The sequence below is a fragment of the Ammospiza nelsoni genome, chromosome 5 (assembly GCF_027579445.1).
Source record: "Ammospiza nelsoni isolate bAmmNel1 chromosome 5, bAmmNel1.pri, whole genome shotgun sequence".
Taxonomy (NCBI): Eukaryota; Metazoa; Chordata; class Aves; order Passeriformes; family Passerellidae; genus Ammospiza; species Ammospiza nelsoni.
In genome coordinates, this window is record NC_080637.1 from 62,704,841 (window position 1) to 62,715,886 (window position 11,046).

General features: G+C 40.3%; 1 protein-coding gene across 3 annotated transcripts; it reads right to left on the minus strand.

Moving 5' to 3' along the window:
- Positions 1–1,967: 1,967 nt before the first annotated feature.
- On the minus strand, positions 1,968–9,013 carry STMP1 (short transmembrane mitochondrial protein 1). Of its 3 annotated transcripts, none has more exons than XR_009418541.1 (4): positions 8,954–9,013; positions 5,927–5,980; positions 3,317–3,468; positions 1,968–2,680 (listed from the first exon to the last, which is right to left on the minus strand). XR_009418541.1 is itself a non-coding variant. In XM_059473224.1 (4 exons), the coding sequence occupies exons 1-3, from the start codon at positions 8,966–8,968 to the stop codon at positions 3,388–3,390; spliced, it is 150 nt and encodes a 49-aa protein (XP_059329207.1). In that variant the 5' UTR covers positions 8,969–9,013; the 3' UTR covers positions 1,968–2,680; positions 3,370–3,387. The 3 variants fall into 3 exon arrangements, 2 of the variants coding, with proteins under 2 accessions (XP_059329207.1, XP_059329206.1); XM_059473224.1 differs by having other exon boundaries at positions 3,370–3,468; XM_059473223.1 differs by lacking the exon at positions 1,968–2,680 and having other exon boundaries at positions 3,006–3,468.
- Between the last annotated feature and the right edge of the window lie 2,033 nt (positions 9,014–11,046).

The window sequence follows — 11,046 nt, forward strand, 5'->3', positions numbered from 1 at the left end:
TTCATCCACCAGCATCTTCCAATTGCTTTGCTGCTCAGCAACAAATCACTCTCTGCCCTCCTAATGCTGATTTCTCAGCTCTGCTCAGCTCCCACCACACCTTGCTATCCCAGAGATTTCCCAGGGGATACAAACATGGGATATTCTCATTTGTGAGAGACCAGCAGCTGGCATTCCAGCCAGCCTTAGGGAGACCTGGGATTACTCACAAATCAAACAGGGTGCCCAGCAATGCTCTTCAGTAAGAACAGCAATAGCAGGAGGCAAATGAAATAGCTCTTGCACATCTCAAACAATATTTCTTCAGAAACATTTCCAGGAGGCTCTGGCATAGCTTGTGTCTCACAAGATTGGTACAGAGGCATTTGGAGTGGACTCAGGCAAGGACTTTCCCCAACAGACTGTTTCTCCTGTTTTGGTGCTCTTGGCACACTTCCACATTCACCGCTGCTGGCACTTGTCACTGCCATGCCCACCAGGTAGGTGCACGAGGCAGTGGGCTGTGGTTTTGGGATGTAAAACCAATTAACATTCACATTAGTGAACTTCTCTGAGGTGCATCCACCAACTTTATTTGGTTCTGGCACCCAATAAGCTAATAAGTAGCTTTGCTGTCTGGCTTTTTGTTTATTTTGGTTTTTAACCCTTGACTGTTTAATGGCAGAAGGGCCTTAGGGCAGCATTTTTCAACACAGGATAACACTCTCAACCCATAGTAAATGTTTTACAAGTCTGTCAGTAGCTCATATATTCCTTTCCTCCCATTTTTCCTTGAACCTTCAGCTCCAGAATATGTCTCAAAAGAATCAATACATGAACAAAACTGTTTCCAGGAAAGGAAGGAAGCCTGTATATATTAGCTGGCAACTTTAGCTATCCACATAGGCATTTGAAATGGACATTCACAGAGTCCATGTTAAATGGGAAACTTGCTCATAAGTAACTTCATGGAGCATCCATCTTCTGTGCCCTGCTATGACACCAGTGCATCCAAAGCATTCTGAGCCACCAGATGCAAGTCCTGCATCAAGCACTCATTATCTGTGCTCACCCTCTGAAAGGTAAGGTGAAATTTTAGTATCACCTAGGACAACCTCAGGCTAGGTAAAATGTGTTATACAGAATTTGCAAAGTCCACATCAGCTGTGTTAAGTTATCCAGATTTACAGTGTACTATGTGGGAGGAAAAAACCCAGCTTGAGCTAAAATGGAAAGTGTTGCCAATAGTGTGAAACACCTCAAAAATCTCGTCTTTAATATTAATGAGCACATATTTTTTCTACAGCATTACAGCTGCAGCTTTTCACTTCCTAATATGATAGGAAAAAAAAAAAGAATTCTAACATCTGCTTGGAATGCTTAGCTGAAGAGTCAGCTCCAAAAACACTTTTAGAGTAACTAGCCTGTTTGGCAATAAACACAGAGATTTTGAACACCATCTCACTTCTCATCCTCATGTAAAGAAAGGGAAGAACATAAGATATGTTTGAGCAAAGAAATAATCCAATTTTAAACACTAATATAATTTTACATGACAAGCAAAGAAAAATGAATGGGTTAGAGACAGTATTTTTCAATGCTCAAGAATAGGAAAGGGAGGGGAGGGAGAGGAAGTTGGGGCAAACTTAAGTTCATCATGTTCATGAAAACATCAAAACAGCTGTGCAGCACTATCACTCTAGGGAAACACTTTTGGGCATGGAAGAAAATTCCTTCAGTCAGGTCTGAAGGTAATGGAAATCTCTCTGGGTATCTTCCACACATGCTGCTACCACAGGGCTTCTGATAGCTGGGTTCAGGTGGTACAACCATTTCTCCCTGTCAGAGTTTCTTGGAGTGTTTCCTGTGGAGAAAATTGGTTGCATCACTACTAAGATTGTCTGACTTGAGTTGGCGTTTAAACTTCCCAAGTAATTCTCTGCAAAGACTGAAAGCTTTTATGTCAGCTACACATTTCAGGGCAGAGGTGAAAGGAAGGATTTAAAATTACAGGTGAAATATTCCTTATACATATTTATATTGCTTAAGGAGGAGAATCTTTGCATGAGGAATACTTTCCTCTGTTTCAGGAATGCATTGTGGAAGAACTCTGTCACCACCAAACTTTGGCAAAGGATGCAACTGTTTGGTGTGTGGTACTCTGTAAATGTGTCTTTACTGGATCCAGTGAGAACTCCTGAACTTGGGAGCCACTCAGATATAACAAAAATTAAAGGCTTTGGGGTAGAGAGTGAAAATTACAATGGGTACACAGAGTTCTGTACTTTAAAGCTTTGATGCTATGTTTATATCAAACAGCACATTTCACTGACAAAGCAAGACAATTAGTGCCCAGAGCTTGGGTTCTTCTGAGTGCCCCTAGACCTGTCTAATGGACTAAACACCCATTAGAGATCAAAGCACATCTTCTGATTTAGTCTCTTCTGAGAGGAATGCAGACCATGTGCTCCATGTGGGTTTCCCATGATGAGAATGAAAACATAGTAAAAGGACAAACAACTTTGAAGCCACAATCCTCATCCTAATTAAAACATTAATGGAGAAGCACTCTAGGTATGCTTTAATCTAGAGCCTGAACAAATGGAGGTCATTCTCTGTGCTTGTCTGTAGCACTTCATCATCAGGCATTCTCCATAAGAGCAAGAACATCTTCCTGGCACTTTTCTGTGTTCTTCATGTCCTGCAAAAAATTGTCAAGAGCACTCAGTCATTTAAACCATGTTATAAAGTTGATAGACCTCTTCCATTTTAAGGGATAAAAATTATTTGATAGATTCTTGAATTAATAAGATTGACATCTATTCAAATCATTACAATTTTTCTTTCAGGATTTACAACAGGATTTTTGCAGAATTATGGTTTCAAGCAGAAGACAAGAGCTCTACAATGGATGAGTTCTTACACACCAGGGGTTTTAATGGCTGCTTTTGTTACTTTGCTTGTGTGTGTGACTTAAGGACAGTGAAGTACCACTGCTCACAACAAAAGACAAGAAACTCTGAAAGTTACTCCTTGATGCATTTAATTTCCTTTGTGCTGTTCTAAGAGCTAGGGTATTATCAAGTGTGAGGTTACAATTGTAACAGGACCAAAAGCACTCCAGTTGGATCAGGTAAAAACAGGTTACAAAATATTAGGAGAAGAAATACTGAAAAATACAAATTATACCATCCAGTCACGCATCAGTTGCAAATCCAAATTCTGAAACCCTTGAAAATCAGTCCCAGGAAAAGTTCACAGCCACCCTTTCAAAAGGATATTCCAGTTCTAGGAGACTAAGAGTGGAGCAACCTCCCATGCCAACCCTCTACTTGACCTTTGCTGCCTGAAAGGTAAAAATTGCATCCTTGCTGCACACACAGAGTTGACCTGGGGAACATTTCTCTTTCAGGACTTGTCATTAGGAGGTTTCTTCTTGGCTTCCACATCCTTCTTAAAATCTTCCAGCTTCTTTGCAATGTTAGGAATCTTTAAAGAGAAAACAAAACAATCAAACCCCACACTATAAAAAAATCTGTGGCTACATGAGTTTCATCAGGAAAGACAATGCCATATACATAGCAAGAAACTCCATAAAGTTTAAACTGGTTTTTAAGAGATATTTCCAGTATCTGTTGCCTTGCACAGAGATTAAATGTAAGCAGTATCAGGCAAACAGCAGATGAGAGCACCTCAATGAGGTTTCAGGAAATACTTAGATTATTAAGGCTATAAGTCAGTGATGGGAGCAGGAGGAAGGAAAAAGGATCAGCTTACAGGAAATTTAGCATGACCAGTTTGGCTTCCTGACTGAAAGAAGACAAACTGCCAAGAATAAGCAGATGTAAACACTGATGCACAGGATTTCAAAGGGGAAATTAGATTGTACTATACTGGTCATATCCCGAGAGAAAAGAGATGTTCAAGAGCATCAAATATGTTCTCAAGAAATTTATTAAGAAATATTTCTTCTGGTTCATCTTGTGGGAAACCAAATTCCTCACTGGGGAATTCTACTGCATTGCAAATTGGCACCTTTTTGCAGTTTCACACTTGAATGAAAATTCAATTTACTGCTTGTGAGCTCCAAATCTTCAGCTTTCTCTTACAAATAAAATAATTTTGATAAAATAATCCAACAGTAAATTTTGATCACTTGAAAGGGAAAAAAAGCTGAAGCTCTTAATAGCAAAGATTATGACTAGCTAAAACTGGGAAGTGATAAAGTATGATTAAAACAAAATTAAAGCAAATTTTCCACTCTTAGCTGTGAAAAAAAAAAATTCCTGGGTTTTCACTTCATATGTAACCTGACCACAGAGCAGAAGCTAATCCAAACAGAATGCAGTTCTCTTATTAAATGGTCTGAGGCTCACAGAATTTGTAACAAGTTCCTCTTACCTTCCTTTTCAGAATGAATCTGTTTGAGCAAATGAAATTAAGAGCCCAGCCTGTAACATGCCTGACATTTAAACTAAACCAAGAGAACTCCACCACTGTCAGCAGAACCCTCCATGTACTTATTGCTAAGCACATTGTGTGTACAGCTGCAGAATTAGGACCTCATTATGACAAGCTTATATTAAATGTCACCTCAAACCAATCACCTTCAACACCAGCAGTAAAATTTCCATGTTCATGTTTCAAATCAGTGTTGCTTTTCCAGGCAACTACTTCTAGCAAATCAAAAGCCTGAGTCCCCCTCTTGTGGCAAAACTTTATCAGTGCTGCCAGAAAAGCAATGCTTGTGATACATATTGATACATCCAAATATATTCTTAGGACTACATTTTTGTAACACTGTAAAACATGTATTGAACAGAAACAGCCTTTCATTACTCCTTTTTGCTGGACTGACTGACAGAAAAAATCACCAAAGTTTGTGCATAAACAAAGCAAAATATAAGATTTTTTTTTCTTAAGCAAGATTACTTCAATACTGAAGACGAGAAGAAAGCAAAACATAAACACCAATGATGCCTCAAAAACTTTGTTTCTTTTATTAAGGCTAATACAGATTGCCTAAGAATTTAAAAATATTTATATGTTAAATGTTATGAACTCCTCTAGCCAGTAAGTAAAGTGGCACTGCTCTTACAAGGGATTCTGCTGACTTGGCAGAAAGTAAAAGCATGTTTTGAAGGCTCAGCTTGAAATATTTTTCCTCTGCCCTCTCACCTGGAAGACTGTTAACTGAGAACTGAAAAAACAAAGTTCTCTTTCTTTTCTCACTGTGAGAAAAGAAGGAAATAAAAATTGCAGGTCAATACACTTTTGAAGTAGGAGAAAGTATCACATTTACAAAAAAAAGCTGGCAAAACTTATTTTCATTATGAGTCCAGAAGAAAGACATTTCACATACTTTGAGGATTTTTACTAACAGTTATACTAAGTGGAGAACACTTTAAGAAGACAGGGTATCTGAGTCAGGAAACCAGTATTTAGTGCTGATAAAATCCATGAGCAATTGATCAACCTTTTCTGTTTCTCCTGTCTTTGCCTGTAGAAGGCTGGGCTCTAGGACTGAACAGAAGTTTAGGTTTTAAGCACTACACTACTACAGGTGATTTTTTGGTTACACTTTTTTGTTTTTTGCAATTAAGGTTGGAAAAGTCCAAGATCACAGAGTCCCACCTTTGAACAATCAGCATTTTGTTAACTTGACCAGAGCATTAAGTGCCATGCCCAGTCATTCCTTGAACACCTCCAGGGATGGTGACTCCATCACTTCCCTGTGCAGCCTGTTCCAATGGCTGACCACTCTTTCTGTGAGATAATTCTTCCTGAAGAAGTCTCAGTTCTCCTGTAACTCAAGTCAGCATGATCTGCATTTTGTTCTGTTTGATAAACCATCAAAAGAAAGACTGATTCAATTCTAACTGAGGGTAAACAGTCATTTATTTTCAGTTCAGGACAGGTCTGCCTCTGAGAATAGCAAGATACTCACATCATAGTTCTGAGCCAGATACATCCCAACCACGTTGCCAAGAGTAAAACCAAGCTAAAAAGGAAGAAAGGGAGAAGAGTTAACATCCTTGCATCAAAAGCTTATTGGCTAAAATAAAAAAAAGGGATATTGCAAGTTATTTAATGAGTTGCAACTCTACTTCTACGAAATTTCTCATCTTTCATCCAGAGAGGTGCAATTTTCCCCATCTTCCTCATCAGAAACACTTTGATATCATTTCCAAAACACCACACAGTTTTGTTTTTCAATCCACATCCCCAAGGACTATATGGATCAAGCTGTGTTCATCCTTGTAAGGTTCTCTAAACATCCACAAAGGCAGTAATTCCTAAAAAAATAGGGGAGACAGCAGCAGGGACCTACACATCCCAGAGCTCTTGGTCCATGATGGGAAAGCCTAAAGCAACACCCAACTACAACAGTGCTCAGGGTTGGAAAGGGACACACATGTCTTAGTTTGAAGTAAAAGAAAAACCAAAACTTCACAACATGAACTTAAACTGATGTAAACCCGCTTCTTCTCTTCTGCAGCAACAGCTGGGCATCTTCCAGACAAACCCTTCTGACCCCAAGAGATTAATTCTCAGCCAAATCCACTCTGACCTAGGGGCTCCTCCAAGGCAGTACAGTTGGCTGGAAGCTGGGCACAACCTCTTCTGACAATTGTGCAAACTTATAATTGATGAAGGGTGTCCGTAAAAATGCACTCTGGAAGCAGAGCAAGAGTAAAACACAAGCACAGCTTCTGGCCCAGACCCTGTCTGCCAGCTGAGGAAAATCCTCAAGCATAAGAACACTTCTAGAGTAAATAAAGTTCCTCTCTTCAAAGGCAGGTGATGAGATTTCCATTCAGCACCTGCTCAGTATCCTACATTTTATTTTTGTTTTTACACTTCAAAATAAATCTGCCCTATACCATGAAAGCTCATTTAACTATTTTAAACAGGAGACACTGCTAATATTGTGCTTTTCTTCATTGTTAGCAGACAAACCACTCTTTGTAACAGCTGAGGATAGTTCTATCTTAAAAAACTGTTATTGCTCAGGGTCACTGCTATCAAAATAAGACTATTTAAGGAAAATAAAACCACAGTCTACAAAACAACTTTGCCAGCACTTAATGACCAGACATCTTTTCCAGGCCCAAAGCAGCACAGCTCATCCTTTCTGTGATCCACATTCCATAAGCAGCACTGGTGAAAATCTATCTATAGAAAACTAAAATTGGCTGAGAGCTGTCAAATGAACTCTGACTGCAAATTACTTCAGTGTTTTCTTAAACCCATTTTTGGTCTTATTCCTTATATTTATTATATCTTTATATTCCTATAATTACCTTTTTAAACTTAGCTTTAACAATTTAAGAAGAATTAGTCCTGTGTGTACTGTCCTGTTATCATATGCTCTTGCAGTTTCAATTATCAGCTAAGTAGGTACTGTGGGAGATACTGGCAAATAATGCACTGATGAAAACCAGACCTGTGACTCCTTTTAATTCAGAGTATCACTCTAAAAGAGGAGAATTTCCTGTATCTTTAGCAGGGTCAGGGAAGCCACTTGGAAGCACAAACCAGATCCTTGTTTATTAGCAGTGTTCTAGGCTTTTAACCCAGAACCTCTTCAATATATGTTATATTCTGTTGAGAGACAACCCTTACTCAGTTAAGATAATACTGAGATCAGTGCTCCCTTAAACTGCACTCCTTTATTGGAAAGTCCAGCACTGCATCCACCCAGCTACATTTATTTTTAGAGCTAACAATTCCAGCAGTGAGGAAAAAAAAAATCACTACTTAAGACTTCAATTATATGGAAAGCAAAACACAAGCCAATGAAAATGTGCACATTCACTAAAAACAACAGGACTGATGAGAGTTCAGGCTCTTCCAGTTTCCACCCAGCATTTCAAGGTGCTTTGTAAACAAATGGCTTATTTAAAGCTTAACTGTGGCCTGCAAAAACACAAGGTTTGTGAGATTATTCCTTTATCTCTCTGCTACAGCCCTAACCAGGGAGAGCAAGAGTCAAACATCCAATCTACACCCAAGCAGGGAACAAACCCAGAATTAGTACAACTTTTGTGTAATGGTTATGCACTAATAAGAAGCTGTAATTGTAAAGTATTTTCATCTAGAAAAAAAAAAAACAAAAAAAAAAAAAAAAACAAAACAAAATCCCCATTAGCAGAAAGCAGTAGAGCTGATAAACATAAACTTTGAGAGGCTAACCACATTTAGCCTTACTGAAGGTTTAAATTGGGTGCACAGGGGATTATAAACAGCTACAGAAATGACTGAGCCTTTCATACTTGTTATTATGAAGCTGGGATGAGAAATAGGCCTCATTTATTTATTTATTATATACAACCAGGCAAGACTATCCCAATTTACAACAGGCCATCATTTCTTGCTCTGTATCTCCACCTGCTATGAAACTCACTGGCCTGCTGCATTACCTCACCCCAAAGCAAGATGAAGTCTCATATTCAGTCTAATAATTCTGCTGTTCTTCGGGGCAGTAATGAAACGCGATTCCTTGCTTTAATTTCCATATATAAAACCCCACATCTCCGGCGGTACACTTTCAAGAGTGTACAAAACGGCATGGGCTGCTCTCACTCTAAAGGAGAGAGGCATTTCTGCTTACACAAAGAAATTTGAGCAGCAAGGGGGAGCATCACCGTGAGCAAGCACAATCTCCAAGGCAAATTGAGAGCACGGCTTGGAGGAAAAACAAGCCGTGAAACTCCATTTTCAGAGCAGCTTTACGGCACCGTTCTGCGAGAACAAGGGGGACGGGTGTGAAGGAGCGGCAGAAGGAGAAGGAGAAGGGAAGCCGCCCAAGAATGGGGCGCCGCCGGGGAGCCAACACCGAGCGCAGCCGCCCCGGTGACAGGGGCCCGAGGGTGGCCGGACACCGCGCCCTTTCCCCTCAGCCGGGCAGCGACCCCGCCGTGCCGTGCCATGGCGGCGGCGCGGAGCCGCGTCTCGGAGCCCAGAGCCTTACCAAGAACTGCAGCATGGTGCCCGCCCGCTGCCCGCGCTGCTGCCCCGCCCGACAGCCGGGGAAGTGAGGCGGGCGGCGGCTGCTCCCCTTCCGGGCCCGCCCTCGCCGCCATGGCCGGGGGAAGGCTCCGGCCCGGCCCCGCCGCGCCCCGGCGTGAGGGGGAGCCGAGACCGCGCCATTCCGGCCCCTCCTGAGGGGCTGCGCGGGGGTGCCGAGCGGTGGTTGTTGGTTGGTTTTGATTTGTTTTGTTTCTTTTTTTTCGGTTGCATGAGTAGTTGTTCTTTGTGAATCACTTTGGGTTCAGCTTCTTTTAATGGCTACACTTAATTAATTGAGTTTTGGGCAGTAAATATCAGTTAGGAAGAGTTCTCTAGCTGCGAGTCATTAAGGGATCGCAGGCTTTATCGCAATTTATTTCAAAACTCTTCCCCCGACCACCACCCCAAAAATAAAAACACCAAACAAAAAAACCTAATAAAAAACTCTAAAAAAACCACACACACACACAAAAAAAAAAAAAAAAAAGAACAAGAAAAAAACAAAACAAACAGACAACCCCCCCCCAAAAAACAAAACAAAACAAAACAAAACAAAACAAAACAAACAAAACCCCGAAGCTTCTTTGACCAATTTTCAAGCCCATCCCTCTTAGGAATCCCACTAATCCTCATCTCAAACAAAACAAAAAAAAAATCACAAACAAAAAAACAAAACTAAACAAAACTCCCTCATGAAATATATTTTTTAGCTCTTGGGAAACTACTCTGAAAGCAAGTTAACTCACATTACATCTCGGTTCCCAGAAAGCTCCAATGCTCCATCTAAGAGAAAATATGTAGCATCTTCCTTTCTGAGGGAAGTACCTTGGTGAAGTAAAGTATCTCCTGCCCACTTCAGGAAAAAAAGCACAGAAAGATACTAAGTAACACCTTTTTTTGGTTGTTGTTGTTCTGGTAAGACTTGAGACCACTTTCTCCTGAATTTCAGGGTGTCCCAAAGCTGTTGTGTTCTTCCGTCCCTGAGAGAGAGCTGACAGCTGGAAGTGACACAATGATTTGAATGGCACAAGAGCCAGGGCTGGGCTTCCTTGTCCTCTGGAATGACTGACTCTTCCAGGGGTCTCACAAATGAGCTTTGTTCTGGAAAGAAGAACAAATGAGCTGCTAAAAACTATTTTCCTAATACTGAAGGCTTCTCCTTGCCTGCAGGATCAGAGCACTGAGATTATATTAGACACCAGCCTGAGCACATGTCAGAAACCAGATGGGGCAAACAAGGCTTTTAGTAGTTATAATGCCTCCACAGAATCATCACAGGGAGATAAGGTTCATTAAAAATGTTGTTATTATGCTTGGGCTATAATGAATACAACATGTGTTGAGTCTTGGCTCAACGTTACTCTACATGGTTATTTTCTTACATGCCATAAATTTCCTCTGTGACATTTAGAGGACTGCCAATTTTATTTTTTTTTCCTTTAAAGTAAAACTATTCCATTTGCATCAGCCAATGCTGAATCATTTTGGGTCAGAGAGTGTAGAGGGTGGTGCTGCGGATGGCACACGTTAGTGGAAGGAAGAGCTCAGCCTGGTAGCTATAAATGTAACAATTATGCTTTTATAAATGGGGCCTTGTGGGGAGAAGCTAAACCAAAAATCCCAAAAAACCAACCTAAACCTACTTTTTTTGCTGCTAGGGTAGACTTTCTCAATGTTATCTATTATACTCTGGTATTCTGCAAGTACAATCAAGCCCCTGAGGAATGCAGGCGGCTTGTTTGTCAGGAAGTACTGGCTACTCAGCATTTTTCTCAATTGCTAAATCATATTTGAAGATGCATTCATGTTGATTTAATGTTGTTTTTATAGAACATGTGCAGTATATATGTACTCCACTCTATAGAAAGTGAGAATATCTTTTTTAAAGGGTAACATTTCATTTACCCTGCTTTTACAATGAGTTTGCTGGGTTATGAACATACTAGGACAAGGATGTTTATATGTTAGACTCAGTGGAAAAGAAGGATGTTCTGTCATAATATTGTGAAAATTACTAACAAAGAAGAGTTTATATTCTGATATCCCCATGAGTCT